We start from the raw sequence: 16211 nt of genomic DNA on the forward strand, positions 1-16211 counted from the left end.
CAGACGTCACGCGTGATTGTCTCCATGTCTGATCTGAGGTCAGAAAGTAAATTGTGACCCTAACCCACAAAACGAATGAATGCAGATAAAAGTTCAGAGATGCAACTGCAGTACACGGCACGACAAATCTACCAATACACTTTTTTTTTTTGTTTGTTGTTGTATATGACTCATTCCAACGTTTGTTTTCTCAGAAAATGAATGAACATTGACTCACGGATGCATCCGCTTAAATAAACCACATAAATGTGCTCTGACCTAAGGAACTTTTGTTTCTTCTCTGGCTGACGGAAGCTTCATCAACACACAATGTTCAGTCAGTCTCTGCATTTCTGTAAAAAAAAAAAAAAACAATGTGACACTTTGTTTGTCCCCCTATTGCTTTCACTTAAACCTGTAAAGTGACCAGCAGTAACTTTGATCTGTTGCTTCTAGTTTGAGTTGTGGGGGGAAATAAGCCGCTCTGATGATGAGGTTTGAGAAGCCATGATGTTTGTTGGAAACATTTCTGCAAATTATTAAATCACTTCTTTGTACTGAAGCTTAGAATTGAGTTTGTGTTGATTTATTTAGTTATTTATTGGCAGTCTTCAGAAAAACAACAAACAAAACAAGGCTCTCTGGCTAATACCACAAAAAAACAATTAGGAAACTAATATTACTATTTTACGATACACACTATATATTCTACACAAAGTTTTATATACACACACATGCATACATGACACATTTCAGTGACCACTTTTTTTTTATCACACCACTCAACTTCTCCACCCCTTCCATTATCCTACCCTGACTCCCTCTTCCCTGTTCCCTTCCCCCTCACTTATGTCTAACACTGCCCTCTATATATATATATATATATATATATATATATATATATATATATATATATATATATATATCCTATTAATAAAGTATTTCTTACCCTTCCTTAGGGAGGGCTGGTGGTGGTTATTATAATCATGCAATAAAATAAATGCATTTATTTAATTGCAATAATAAAACATGCACTGTCACGGAAAGATTGCACTACATATATAGTGTTGACCTTTGACAGCATGTGCAGACAAGATAAACAATTATAATTAATATGTTGTATCACAATTTATAAATGTTATGTTTATTAAGTATTCATGTTTTTTATACCATTATATACATATATTATTGATGTATATAATTAAAGTCATATACTTACTAACGATATATGACTTAAAAAGCTTTTTAAACTGCAGTTCCATAATTCAACCCCTGCTATTGTTAGACTCATCTATTTCAGTGTTGTTCTGGCATATTGCATCTTGAAATGTTCAAATATATTCCAATTCTATCTCTAAAAATCTTTTCTGCAATGCTTTTGGAAGTGCAGCTTTATGTAATATTTGGACAGTTTTATATCTGGTGTGACATGTTGCACCTAGGCCTGGGCAATATATTGAGATTCAAGATAGATTGTTTTCTATTTTGGCAATATAGAAAATTACTATGTGCTACTTGTCAGATCAACATGAAAAGCTCAGTTAGATGGATATCCTTCCCCTAAACAAGCCACACTACGGATCTCACTCACATGTGCTGTCCCTTAGAGCAGAAATTCTCAACCTTTTTTTGGCTGAAGTACCTTTTTTGTCCAACTACAACATTTTGCTTAGAAAACCAACTAAAAGCAACCATAGAGCATAATAATGGAATGAACAAGTGATAAAACACATTTTAAAGAATCTCATTTTGTAAATAAGTGGAAAGAAACAGTATTTAGTGGTTCCCAACCTTTTTTGCATTGTGACCCCATTTTGAATTTCTGGCGATCCCAAAGACATTTTATTTCTTTCTATCATTAGTTTTTAATCATGTTTGAGATTCAATGTTGTTTTTTTTTTTTTGTTTTTTTTAGGTTTTGTTTAGGATTTTTGTTGAACTAGATTTATATTTCACAACGTAAAAGTATAGAAATACAATTGTTTAAAATTGTGTGTTTTAATTTTTTTAAAAAAATAATAATTACAAAATTTCAAAAATCTATTTGAATTTTTTTAGAAATTTCAGGCAACCTCACATGGGGTCCTGAACCCAAGGTTGAAAAATGCTGTTTTAGTGGCTCCTGGTTAGATGGTTTTCTATTATGTTATCATTTCCCGTCATTTCATGCCCGGGGTGGAACGAAGACTGACAATTTATTTGTAATTTTCATCTCTCTCTCTCTCTCTCTCTCTCTCTCTCTCTCTCTCTCTCTCTCTCTAGTACCCCCTGTAGTGCCATTGTGTACCACTAGGGTTACACGTACCCCTATTTGAGAAACCCTGCCTTCGAGCACAAAAGTGGGACATATTGTGCAGCTGTTTGTTAATAAATGTGTCTGTGTGGCATTTTTTATCATCTAATTTAACCTAGAATTATATTTCTGGCAAGACTTTATTGAGGTAAAAATATCGATATTTATATTGTATATCGCCATTTTACAAAAAAAATATCGAGATATGAGTTTTGGGTCCTTATCGCCCAGCTCTAGTTGTGCCATACCACACTTCTAGTCACTTTTTACACGCAGGTGGAGTCACATGCAGTGAAAGCAAAGCAGCTTTAAAAAGGAAAGGGAAATGGTTAAAAGTCGAACGTGCACGCTCTGTGGCCCCTGAACCGTACATTTAATCACATGATCGGAAGTCCTTGCATGTAAACTAAAACTTGTACCTTGTAGAGTCCCTCACCCCCCTCCCTCCCTCCTCCTCTTCTACACAGATGTGAGCAATGAGCATCCCACCCCCAGCCTCCTCTCCTCTGACTGCGTGCGTAAAAACGGAGCGTTTATCCAAACCGGTTGGCTGGGCCGTGCGCACACATCACACGTACGCGTCCTCTTGAACCGGTGGATGAACGAACTCGCGCTGGGTAACGGATTAACGCATCAGACAGCCAGCTTCCAAACTATGAACTCCAGATGGCATTGCATTGGAAGAAAACTACCCACCCACCCACGACGAAGCGTGAGTCACGGCGCCAAAGTAGCTGAATAAACGATCAGCGGTGCGCACGGAGATATTGTTGTGCGTGGGGTTTTTCCTTCAAGTGCTTTAAAAAGAGGTGGATTTTATGGTGGAAAGAAGAAGATCGCCAAGCTGGTGCTGGTGCTGCTGCTTCTTCTACTTCTGTGCGTAACGCGTAAAAGCGCCGGTGTCTGACATGGAGAGCGCGCCGGGTAGCCCTGGACGCTGCTGCGCATCTTCATAAAAAGGCCCAGAAAAAAACACTTCAGAGCGGGACACAAAAGCTTTTCCTGCTACACCCACAGCTGATATCCACCACCAGTCCACAGAGAAAGTTCTTTTTTTTTTTTTTTTTAACAGATCCTTCCACATTGGAAGCTTTGAAGATGCGTCAGGAGGCGGTGATGAGGTTCCAGGCGCTGCTTCTCCTCTGCTCCATACTTCTGCCAAGTTTGGGGACTCATGGCTTTCCCACCAGACACATGAACATGGCCAACAAGGTAATTCCTCTTCACACACACACACACACACACACGCACACACATGTGCTTCCATTCAAGAACTTTAGCACTGTTAAGAAGATGACCCTCAAATCATTATTAATGACTTTGACACCATTTCTCCAACTAGTGATTGCTTCTTGGAGCTTCAAACTGTTATTCAGCTGAACTCTTGGCTGGAAATGATACACAAACATACTTTGATCAGATTTATGTGACTGTTGTGTCAAAGCCATAAAACTAAAGGGGAGTAAAAACAAGGGGGAGATTATGCAAGTGTAGAAATCAATCCATTAGGCATGAATTAATCTATTCTGTGTTTTATCAGCTGGATCTGAGAAGTAGGCCATATATTCTAATAAAGATATTTCTAGTTAACTTTGTAAGTGGAGCTGCCCTGGCACGTGTTAAGTTTGATTCATTGCAGTATGAAGAGGAAAAAAACAATGTGTCAAATGTTTTTGATCAGTGATTCTCAACTGGTGGGTCACGGACAGCTGGCAAAAATGAGTTCTTAATGTCTCGTCTTTTATTTTGAAAGAAACTTTTCTTTTGACAGCCATGTTGTACATGAAAATATATAGATTTATGTTTTTTTTTTTTTTTTTTAAACAATTTATCTATGTGTGCTATTTTTGAAAAATAAATAAATACATTTGCTTGGTTGAATTCTAAAATCAAGTGGGTCGCGATTTAATGACCGTGGCGAAATGTGGGTTCTGGGGTGAGACCAGTTGAGAACCCCTGGTCTAGATCATTACAATCCATATATAGTTCTTCTAATTGATTTGTAATCTATAAAATTCACCTCAAACACATTAAAAGTCCCTTTTGGTCGCCACCACCAACATTTAAGCTATTATGTTGCAACTACAAGTGATCTGCCTTTGTTAAAGTTCACATTAAATAAGTTTTTAACTTCAAGATTTAGAATCAGGTTTTTATTTTTTTTTTCAGAAACTATAAGGTTTAACCTTCCAAAATAAACTATTAAATTTGCAATGCCTGCAACACACATACACACATACGCTATCCTTCCAACACATTAGTTCCTTTCAACTGAAATGACATATTTATAGCTAAAATTAGGCGTAAATCACGTGTAACAGTGTGCACGCCGTGCTTTACTTTCCCATCTCTCTCCATGTATAGTAAGGTTTGCCCTCACTGGGCAGACATACACCCTGCTATCATAAATCCCTGCCCTCAACGCACACATATGCCGTGCAGTGTGTGGCGTGTCTACGGTGAATGTTTGTGCTACACACAAACGTATTTGGATATCAAAGTCTGTTTGTGTGATTTTTCGCCTGTGAACTCTCCGTCTTGTGTGGCCTCCCGTGGGTGCCCCTGTTATAGGACTTTCTCTCTCATCATCCTTCTGATTGATGTCAGGGCAAAACAAAAAAAAAAAAAAACAAAAAAAAAAATAGAGACGGGGAAGGAAAAGATGGAGAGAGGGAGGGACGAGAAGGCAGTAGTTAGTGGAAAGAAGAAGGAAAACAGCTCGAATGTGGGTGAGGCTGTGGGTGGGTCGCTGCTTGGGCCCGGTTGGTTGGATGAGTGGTGGATGGATGGAGGAAGAAGTAGTAACAAGATGCTTATGTAACCAGGATAAGGCGAGCCCCTCAGCATCTCTCAGGTCAAAGGTCATTCATCTGATTGTTTACGTTGGCCCTTTTTATGTTAATGTGGAATTTCCTGTTTTTTTTTGGTTTTGCCCTCATCTGGGAGCAGAAAGCAGAGGCTCCACGCGGAAGTGGCCTCTTTTTTTTTTTTTTACAAATGTTGCCACCAGTTTCTCCCCCCCAACCCCCCCCCCCCACCAGGACATGCATTTGTTGTCTCATTTGTTTCCATTGGCGGAAAGATGGCAATCCCGGAGCGTCCATGGTTTATTGTTCTTCTCTAATGGTTTGGAAATGACCAACGTTTGATATCTGCATGCACATAAATCAGGGCTGCCATTCTGTCTGCATGCCTTCCCATGCAACACCCCCCCCCCAACCCCACCCGAACCTCTCATCCCAGATCTCACCCCCCACCCCATTCCAGCCATCCAGTCTCTGACCTCAATATGTGTCACCGTCCTCATCATCATCAGTAGAAACACCAGTTGCCCAACGTGTACATGTTTCAGTCTTTTATAAAGCAGAAGATCATAGGCGGAGTTTGAGATTCATTTGAGATTATATTAAATTAAATATACAGACTGTCTTGAGATTTGCACCAACCACAATGTGTGTCACAATGATTAATAACATAATTGATAATGTTGGCTGCACGTCATAACCCGTTAACGTCCACCGACCCAAATACGGGTCAAGATGCATGTTCTCACTCTAAAGGGATTAAATGCTTCTTAAATACACGTATTATATACCGTTCGAAAGCTTACAAAATTCCGTTTTTAACCATATAAACTATTTTAGGACACAATCATCAGAGCAAACACAATCAATTATTTTGTCAAACTTTGAAGCAAAATGGCGACATAAACAAGCCAGCACTTCTCACCTTTAAAGTGATGCCATGTCCTAATCAGAATGACAATGTTGTCCTTGATAATGTTTTGTATTTCCTGTGGAATTGATTCAGTGCAGTCACTAAATTCCGAGATTCTTCAGTGACACAGATATTGTAATATATCGTGGATGAATTAACCCACGATATATTGATTATCGCAGAATTGCTGTACCGTGATAATATCGTAACCGTGGGAAAAAAAATATCTCGCAATGTATCGTATCGTGAGGTACCTGGCGATACCTGGCCCTAGTCTTAATTCATCTATATATTATTAATAATAATAATAATAATGACAATGCATTGGATTTTATATAGCGCTTTATCATAGACACTAAGGGATTTTTCTTTCACTCCACACTTAGTGATGGTAAGCTACTATTGTAGCCACAGCTGCCCAGGGGCAGACTGAGGGAAGCGAGGCTGCCATAGTGCGCCATCAGTCCCTCCGACCACCACCAACACTCACTCATACACTACATTCATACTAGGCAATGCGGGTGAAGTGTCTTGCCCAAGGACACAATGACAGAACCCACTGGAGCGACTGTCCCCCACTGTGGCACCTGGAATTCTCAGAGGTCTCCCATCCAACTACTTACCAGGCGAGATCCAACAAGATCAAGCAATGACAGGAAAGTATGGCCACAAATGTGGCCTCAAAATAATATATATAAGACATTAAAAAAATACAATAAATCCCAGCATTTAGTCCAAAACACTTTAAAACTAAAAGTAAAGTACCATACATGAACTGCTGGGTGGGTGCACTCTTGAAAAAATTACTTGTTCCACTTGTTCCTGTTTTTCTGGGTTGCTGGTGTATTTGTATATTGTGTACATTATATTAAGAATTGTATTTTTTTTAATGAATTTGGGAAAACTGAAATGTTGCCCCCTCCCCCCCCAATCCTCCGCATACTCCGCCTATGGTCACCATCCTCGTCGCTACCAGCAGTAGAAGCACCAGTAGCCCAACGTGTACAGACCTGAGTCTTTTACAAAGCAGAAGATAGCACTAAAGTTTCAGAGCGAGGTGCCCCACTGTGTCCACGTGGTCTCCTTGTTAAACACACTGCATGCCATCAAGCATCGGGCCTTTGATCAGAGGAGCTTCACTACAGAGCGGAGGAGAGAAGGATCAGAGGGAACGAGGGGGAGGAAGAGTGATATACAAGGCGTAAGAATACAGAATCCAGATGTGTGACGGGACGAGATGAGCAGGGTGTTGAAGTATGTGGCCTCTCTCTGGAGTCTGGACGAACGTTGTTGATGTGCACAGTCACTGCATGTCTCACCTGAAACCATCAGAGACAGAAAGCAGCAACATGATGGGGGGGGGGAATTTATCTACCAACCTCCTTGTTGGGCAAATCCATAGTGTGAAAGATTGCATCTGTTATATGAGATGAGTGGCCTGAGCCATTCCGTTTGCGTTCTAGGTCAGTAGAAATGTATCTTAGGAGACCTTTGCTTGAGATTAGGGTTAGTTGAGTTTTTTTTAATCATCACAGCTTCAACTTTTCATAAACAGACATTTAGTAATAATACCCACAGAAAACGAGCATCGGATTTTATCGACCTGAATCTAAAATCTCCGATACAAGCAGCCCATTCCAGACTCAAGCCTTTTCTAACATTCCACGCTACACAATACGTAATAAAAGTACGTATGATAATGATTCGTGCTGATATCGATTTGGATTAATATCGACATCGACCAATAACCAAGATTTCAATCTCTCTATCGTATCGGGACACCCCTAAACAAAAGCCCTGGATATGTGCAATATGCATGTTACACATGAACTGATAACTTATTCTACTGTTTGCTCTTATTATGACATTAGGGAATATTTTACTTTTGTTTTTTAAAAAAACACTAAAAAAACAAGCATTTTGCTACTTAGTAAATAATTGGTCAAGTCTACTGTAGTAGTGCATCAAGAATTAAGATTGATGATAATATAAGGGGTGAAAGCGTACTGTACGTACCCTCAGAGCTATGCGTACCCCGGATTGAGAATCACTCAACATTATTTCACTGGTGCGGGTTTGGTTCTTATCCCTAATGACAACCCGAGCAATCTCATTTTGTTCAGAAATTAAAATGGGATGTCGGCAAACTAAAAATATTTTGTAATTTGCAATTACAGACTTCCCAAAAAAGATTTACCATTTGTCAGCACCGTTTTACAGATTTCTGTAAGGGTGGGGGGCAGATAATCTAACATTTATCAGGCCTGGCAGGTTTCCCCTTTAAACATTCGTTATGTGTTCACATTCTTGGATTTGACTGACCACAAAAGTGCTTTATGAGACAATCACAGGCAGTCGCTGAAAGGTACGCCCTGTTCCAGAAGCCATAACTATGAATTAACAGCCGACTGGTCATTAATACAGACATTTCTTCTGCTCTCTAGCCCCCCCGACTGCCACTGGTTTTTCTTTTTTTTTTTTTTTCTTTTCGAGCACAACAGAGCACAATCTGGCTTAAATCCAAACTCACATTCTTGTCCAATCACATGTTTGGGCCAATTTATCCTACTCGTGATGTTATTTGAATGTGTAAAGTACTTACAGTATATCATTAGATGGCTTGAATTTAGGATTTATTGAGCAAAAACAAATCATATGTTATAAGACAAAACTTTTACACAATCATATCATCCAGGGTTGGAGAAAACTCACATCTATTTACAGTTCCTGATGAGTCCCTCATCCCCCATCTCATACCCACATTGTTAATCTTGATTATTGTCTGAGATCAGTGTTTTTCCTGCTGATCTTTAGAAGTCAAATGAAGCATTAGCTGTAGTGGCGGCAGTGCAGGAGTTTCAGACACACTTCCATCGGCCCGGGGGTCCCACACCTCCCAGGCCCTCTCATTAATGCTAAAAGAGGATCTCTCTGCCACAGGATGCCCTTTGTCCAAGGCCTGGATGCCATGCCTGGTGGGAAAAAAGGAAAATTTAACGAAGGCTGGTTGGTCACTTGGCTGTTTAGTTACATGCCTCGGGGGCTTTTTGGAATTGCTGACCAAGCCACAAAGTAGTGGCCAGTATCAAAGTTACTTCCTGGAAACAGTGGACTAATTGTTTTAAGACTCTTCTGTTTGCCACTGTAACTAATTGCTGTTTACTTTTAATAGCCTCAGGTAGGCCAACATATTTGCGAATGGTGCCAGTTGCTTTTCTTTTTATAATTTTCACAACATGTACATATTTTAGCGACTTCTAACAATGTCCGTATTGTATTCCTGAAGGTCCCAAACTTTGCCAAAAAAAAAAGCCAAAGATGAAAAACAAGGAACCGAGTGTGAGGAAGTCGAGTGTTTTGGTGTTGGTGTCCATGATGAGTTTCTCCATGTTGATTAATGTGTTCTCCATCAGGTTCACAATCACCCAGCTCACAGTGGTGGCTTCCAGTATGACCCTGAAGACATCGAAGAGCAGAACCAGGTTCAGAGTTTTCTACCAGAGCCGCACATTCACCAGAGAAGATGGTCTCACCACCAGCACCGCTCGGTCGGAGTTCTCCCACAACCCGAACCCGAGGAGGAGACCAAACCATTCATCTTGGATCTGAAGAACTTTCCAGACCTGGCCAATGCGGAAATTAACTCACAGAATCCCAACATACAGGTGAGTGTATGAATAGATGAATCTGTTAACTTCGTGGAGAGTATCAGGCGATTTAAGAAACTGGGAAAAAAGGCTCTCATTTGATTATATTTATATCTGGAATGTTGGGTTTTAGAAGCTACAGTCTCTCAGTCTAGCCCTTTGTGCAGTTAGATCCCAAACTGTCAATTGGAAAAAGGGAAAATCCATGGGAATTTGTGGATCCTTCCAACAGTTACCTTTAAAAGTCCCCCATATTGAATATCTCTCAAAGTTTTTATGTGAACCTTCCATTATACCCCCCACTTAAACCAAAAGACTCTACACGAGGAAAACGACCAGAATAAGCAGCAACGTAAAGAATTTCTATGTATAAAACTCATTTTTCCTCTGTAATTGCTCCGGTGTCTGGTCTTGACATTATCTGAGGCGAGCTCTTGAATGTGTTTTAAATGAGTCGCGTTGAGGTAATGAGGGGCAGTTATCCTGTATAAAGGTTCATGTTCTCTCTCTGTAGGTATCGTTAGGTTGTCTCATGCTCATAATCTGATTGGTGGATCCGGGGAATGGATTTGCTCACCAAATCACTCTTCCAAGGATATGATGTGGTTGATTTGATGTGAAGCTCTAAAGCCGAAGAAACGATTGTGGCTCCTTAACTTGTCCTAATTACAACAACTGCAAAGGCAGGCTCACCATGTCGTTACTTTATTTATTCATTTTATTTATTTATTCAGTTTATTTCCGACATGGTTACATTCACTTGGTTACATTCATTTTTTTTTTTTTTTTTTGTATATGCCGAAAAAGGAGACGAGAGAAGCAATTTGCTTATTCAGGTCCCGTCCCCTGTTTTGTACATCAAAAATTTACATGGGTTTACATGTCTCTCTGGTCAAACATTCTTAAGTTGTTCTGAACAGTCCTTTTTATGAAAATGTATTTACTGTGGGTTTCAATTTGGCTATCTCTCTCCTGTTTGATGTAGGTAACCATTGAGGTGGTTGATGACCCTCAGATGGAAGTAGAAATGGATCTGGCGAAAGAGAAAGAGTGGCTCCCGTCTTCCCCTTCCTCTACAGTCGATTGGATTGGAGGGAAGAAGCTTTTCTGGCCTATTTTTTGGAGTTACACCGACTCAGATTCCAGTGAAGACAGTAACGGTCGATCGGGCCAGGAAGAAGCTGGAGAGGAGGAAGAGGAAGATTACTCATTGGATTACGGCAGTGAGGAGCGCTTACCTAGCGGTTTAGGTGGAGACTGGGATACAAGCTGGAACGGAGGTTGGGACCCAGTGCAGAGCTACTATGGTAAGATTGTGTTGTTACCTACATCTGTGGTTCTCAAACATTTTTGGCTCAAGTACCCCCTTTCTCTTACTTTTGAATTCAAGTAGTAGTACCCCGTTTGTCTGACTAGAACATTTTGCTCAGAATACTATGAAACAACAACTATAAAGCATAATGATGGAATGAATACGTATAGTATTTAGGCTTCCTGACTAGACCATCTCCCTCCTGATGTGGGACCAAGACTGATCTTTGTATTTTCAGTTCATGTTCTAATCAAGATCATTTCCATCATCATTATGCGTGTTATTGGTGTCATTTTGTGTATTTTGTTGTTGTTTGTCTGTTCTTTTTAATTTTCAGTATATTTTTCTCTCATTTTGTGTGTTTTTGTTCTCTTTTTTTGTGTGTTGTTGGTATTATATACATTTTTCTCTCTCAGTGTGTGTGTTTTTGTGCTGTTATCTTTGTGTATTTTGTCGTGATCTTGTGTGTTTTTCTCTCATTAATCATGTCTTTATTGTTGTTTTGTGTGTTGCTGGTAATAGCACATGTTTTTCTCTCTTAGTGTGTGTGTGTGTATGTTTTTGGTGTAATTTTGTGTATTTTTTTGTTGTTGTTTGTCTGCTCTTTTTCATTATTCAGTATATTTTTCCCCCTTATTTTGCTTGTTTTTGTTGTTGTTTTGTGAGTTGCTGGTAATATATACTATTATTATAATTTTTATCTAAAGATAAACATTATAAAACCCCATATTTTACATTTTTTATTTGGTAATTTTCCTCTGTCTCAAGTACACCCTCTATTGCCATCGCATACCCCCATTTGAGAAACACTGACCTGCACAGTGTGCCTCCACCTCAGAAACTTCTCGATCACACTCAACATTGGGAATTTCAGAAAGACAACATAAATGAACGTGGTAGGAAGCTAGTCTTCTGGAAGAGGAGACTGAGTGGAAGGAGCACATAAAGGCTATAGATAACTGTCCTCGCAGTCACAGCAAACCAAAAGATGCCAGCATGCAAGGCAGCACGAGCACTCGACCGTGAGGACATTGTGGGTTAGGGGGTGCTTTGAAGTCGACACTGGTCGTGCTGGTCGCAGGGGCCTGCCTTTTGAAGATGAGTCAGATGCGCTCGTTAATGGCATCATGAGGCGGCACTGTTCACTGTTCTCTGAGACAAAACAGCGCTCTGCTTGTGGACAATTAGAGGGCAGTTTGGGAACAGAGAAGGACAAGAGGACATTTGGCCAGGCCTTTCATTCTTCCCCAGGACCCCTAAGGCCCTCCCACTCTCAGATCCTGGCGATCATCAATGTTCTGCAGGGCTTAGCCTTTTGAGTGAGCTCTGGATTCTGCATGCCTTTAAGGCCTCTTCCAAGCTTATGTTGCGTGCTTTCACAGATAAAGTATTTATTGCGTGAAGGAATTAAAATAAATGAAATTGCAGTGCTGCAGTGCATGACTAATCCATTTCTTTTTCAAAAAAAATATTCTGAGAACTCTTCAAGTGTCTAAACGAGTTTAGACTTTCCCATTTCCTGTTATGCCTGTGTATAGACTTTGTCTGTTTGAGTTTCGTGCACATACACAAGGCAACAATGCCTATTAAGTGGTCACATCTAAGGACTCAGACATAAATCACGGATGCTTGTCTTAGCTTCTTCTGTAATTAGGACTCTCCTGAGACCTCATTCATGCACGGCCACATGGCGAGTTGGCAGGGCCCTCAAAGTCAAATTGGATGCTCCGTACACCCAAGCTGGTATTTCTGCACCCAACTTCGCCTTTAATCATGAAAGACTTGTTTTTAGTGTTATTAACACCACAAGGAAACATAGTGCGGAGGCGCATCGCCGCAGCACAACTTCGCTCTCTTTAATTTGACAGAATCCTTCTTAAAAAGAACACAGGCTTGCATGGGAAAGGTTAAAGAGAGAGAAAACTGTCATTTGTATGGGCTGAAAACTGAAAGCTTTTTTGGATCACACAGAGTTTAGTTCAAGAAACATACTCTTCCCTTACTTCATGAATGCTTTTACCATGGCACAATCTGATGAACCATTGTTACTTAGGTTTTTTTAACCGTTTGATTTAAGTTTTTCAGCCTCAGCTCTGTGACTGTTAAATCGAGTCTTGCCTCAACATTTCTGTCCTGTTGTCTACTGTACCCTTGCCCTTAGTCATCTTAGACAGGTTCCGGCATCTTCTGCAGCCCTATACAGGATAATCAGGCACAGAAGACAAAACGAGTCCTCCTGAAGCTCATGTTTGAATTCTTCCCACAGACAAAGACACAGATGAGTGGACCCCGTGGTCCCCCTGTTCAGTGACATGTGGACAGGGAGAGAAGAAGAGAACAAAGTCGTGTGGTTACTCCTGCACTCTGACAGAGGCCTCTAAATGTGATTTGGAACCATGTCCAGGTAAGAATAACAAAAAAAATAAACAGACAGTATGTGGACTGCATTTGAAATTGTTTACTGGCTGTTTGGACTCTGCAAGTGATCCATTGTTCACCTTTTTTGTAGGCGATGAGAATGCTGTTGTCGATTATTTCCCTTTCGAGATGGAGAACGGCACAGAGCCATTTGGTACAGGTCAGTGTTTTTTTTTTTTTTTTAATACTTTTTAATCACAACATATAAACTCATTTCGTGTGTTGTATGCATTCTAAATAAGGTGCATGCGCGCGCAGGCTCGGTGCAAAACAACCGGAGAACGGCATTGTACTAGCATCGGCACATGATTGGAACACTTTTGTTTTCATATAAAAACAACACAGTGGCATTGTGTTGCATTGTTGATTGCACAAATAGGAGTACCAACGATCCAGAACTTACATTTTACGACACACCGGCAGGTGGGCACCCTTTTCAAAAGAATAGACGAGACTTATGGTTGTGTGTTATCAAACAGAGGCTGACAGCTGACGAATCTGACACACAGAGAGAGAGAGAGAGAGAGAGAGAGAGAGAGAGAGAGAGAGAAAGCGCTAAAACATTCCGGATAAACTAAAAATCAGCCGGTTTATGATAGAAATAGCATAACAGCATAAAGTTGCCAAATAACCACGTTACGTTTAGCGATGGTGCACGGGAGTGGACAGAGCGCCATCTCAGTCTGGATCCAGTAAAAAGTGACCATAAAAAGCTGTAAATGGACTGATATGCAGACAAGGGACAGTGAGGAGGAGACTTAATGTGGAGATGTACACTCATCCGTTGAAACTGATCAGAATACGTGGAAATACACGGAAACCTTTGGTAACAGGAGTACAGCAGCCCGCCTACCTGCCCGTTCATAACAAGTAGTTATAAGCATCTAGAGACTTGTATGCTTTTAGGCTTTCTTTCTTATATACACTGAGTTTTTCTATCAGATATGCATAAATGTCTGGCCATTGAGCATTGGGCCAGGCGCCACATCAAATGTTCACTCATTTTTGGGAATGCTGCATGGGACTCGCAATCGTTTACCTGTACTTAAAGTGAGTTTCTTTAAATAAGTGGCCGCGTCCTCAGGTGACAAGTTTTTGAGCCTTAACAGCGGTTGATTTGTTTCCATTTTTCAATTTTTCAAGCATCACATATGTAAACAACATGGTTTCTGCACATACATGTCAGTCATGTGTCTTGTTTGTCCACATTGAAATGGGTCTACCTTTAGTCCTGGGTGAGCCCTGGCACACCTCTGCACACATCGTTACATCCCATAGGTACTCCTTAGTGCCACATACTGACATGGTGGACTATGTAATTACATGATTTATGAATCTTGAATGCTATTACAGTAACCTACAATAATAATTGAGTTAAAGCTGCAGTATGTAATTTTTTTTGGGCATCATTTTGTCAAAAATCCATAATTATTTTTGAGCAGCTTTAATTCTTTCTACATTCCATCTTTAGATATACTATGTAAAGGCTGACCAATGTCAGAAAAACTGTAGTGAAAAGCAGACCCGTTAACTCCTAACAGTTACCTATATCTTCAGCCATCGCTGAATTCAGGAATCTGAAGTATGTCTGCCTTTTTTTTAACAGATGTGGACAGTTGTGAAAAATGGCTCAACTGTAAGAGTGACTTCCTCCAGCGATACCTCCACAAGGTTCAGTCTGAGTTACCCAGCTGCCCCTGCTCCTACCCCTCTGAAGTTTCTTACACTGTGGTCAGTCTCTACGATAAGTCTCACGACAGGCCTTTCCGATGGCGTGATGCCAGTAGCCCAAAAGAGCGTCTGGACATCTACAAGCCCTCGGCACGCAGCTGCATTCGCTCAGCTCTCTCCAATGACGCATCGACTCTGGCGGCGCAGCACTGCTGCTATGATGAACGCGGGCGGCTGATCACACGGGGAAAGAGTGCTGGAACGCCTAATCTGATCAGCACAGAGTTCTCACCTGAGCTTCACTTCAAAGTAGACGTGCTGCCATGGATTCTGTGCAAAGGAGACTGGAGTCGCTTTCATGTGGTGCGGCCACCCAATAATGGATTGAAGTGCCCTGAAAATCCCCATGAGGATGTGTTTATGAATGAACTGGAAGAGGCCAGGGAATACTAAAGGATGACATCCAAAATAGAAGGACTGATCCTGAACTGAAAACAGACAAGCCTACCTTATAAGTGTAGGCCCAAAGGCTTTGACAGGTTGTAGAACATTCTAAATTTCTGACGTCAGTATTGATTGAATATAACTGAATTTCATGAGAGGAAAAACAACATAAAATGTGAGTGTTGTCTCATTCCTTGACAATGTCTTTCACGTTCAGCATGACGTTCTACTCTCTTTTAACTCACGCCATTTGTCTGAGTAAGATCTCCTGCTGGCTTTCTTGGTGATGTCACGCTTTCTCCAGAAAATCTACCATGAACATGTGCTGCTTATATTGATGAAAGAAACACAATGCTTGGACAACAGGTAACAATGCTAGCTATACTGCTACAATGTAAGGTCAAATACATTCTAATTCAGCAAGCCTTCTAAATTGATGAATATCTAACACAATATTGAATGAAATCAACACTTCATAAGCTCATTTCTTGAGATTTAATGATGAAGTGGTGCGTTAACACCTTGAATACGTGATCTGGGTGCCAAAGAGATTTTAAAAGAATCAAACACTTGGTGCCAGTGGAAATCCAGCCTTTGGGTCTCCAAAGTAGAGAATCAAGTGACCATGATGTGTTCCTAGAAGGGTTTCTACAATATTCTCAGGGGACTAGCTAACCGTGGCAAACAAATTTGCTGCTGTACCTCAACAGTTGAACACTATTGGATTATT

General features: G+C 40.5%; 1 protein-coding gene across 1 annotated transcript; it reads left to right on the plus strand.

Annotated features, from left to right (window-relative positions):
- The first annotated feature begins 2776 nt into the window (after positions 1-2776).
- ism2b (isthmin 2b) lies at positions 2777-16005 on the plus strand. Its single transcript, XM_028439658.1, has 6 exons — positions 2777-3484; positions 9403-9654; positions 10622-10943; positions 13215-13352; positions 13458-13526; positions 14973-16005. Exons 1-6 carry the CDS (start codon positions 3371-3373, stop codon positions 15488-15490), a joined length of 1413 nt encoding a protein of 470 aa, XP_028295459.1. The 5' UTR covers positions 2777-3370; the 3' UTR covers positions 15491-16005.
- Positions 16006-16211: the final 206 nt, after the last annotated feature.

Source organism: Gouania willdenowi, chromosome 24, assembly GCF_900634775.1.
Source record: "Gouania willdenowi chromosome 24, fGouWil2.1, whole genome shotgun sequence".
Classification (NCBI taxonomy): Eukaryota; Metazoa; Chordata; class Actinopteri; order Blenniiformes; family Gobiesocidae; genus Gouania; species Gouania willdenowi.

Excerpts from the sequence above, each read along its gene's own strand:
- ism2b (XM_028439658.1), top strand. The coding sequence starts at position 3,371 with ATGCGTCAGGAGGCGGTGATGAGGTTCCAGGCGCTGCTTCTCCTCTGC. Across the intron at positions 3,485-9,402 it reads ACATGAACATGGCCAACAAG|GTTCACAATCACCCAGCTCA; the intron begins GTAATTCCTCTT and ends GTTCTCCATCAG. Across the intron at positions 13,527-14,972 it reads CACAGAGCCATTTGGTACAG|ATGTGGACAGTTGTGAAAAA; the intron begins GTCAGTGTTTTT and ends TTTTTTTAACAG.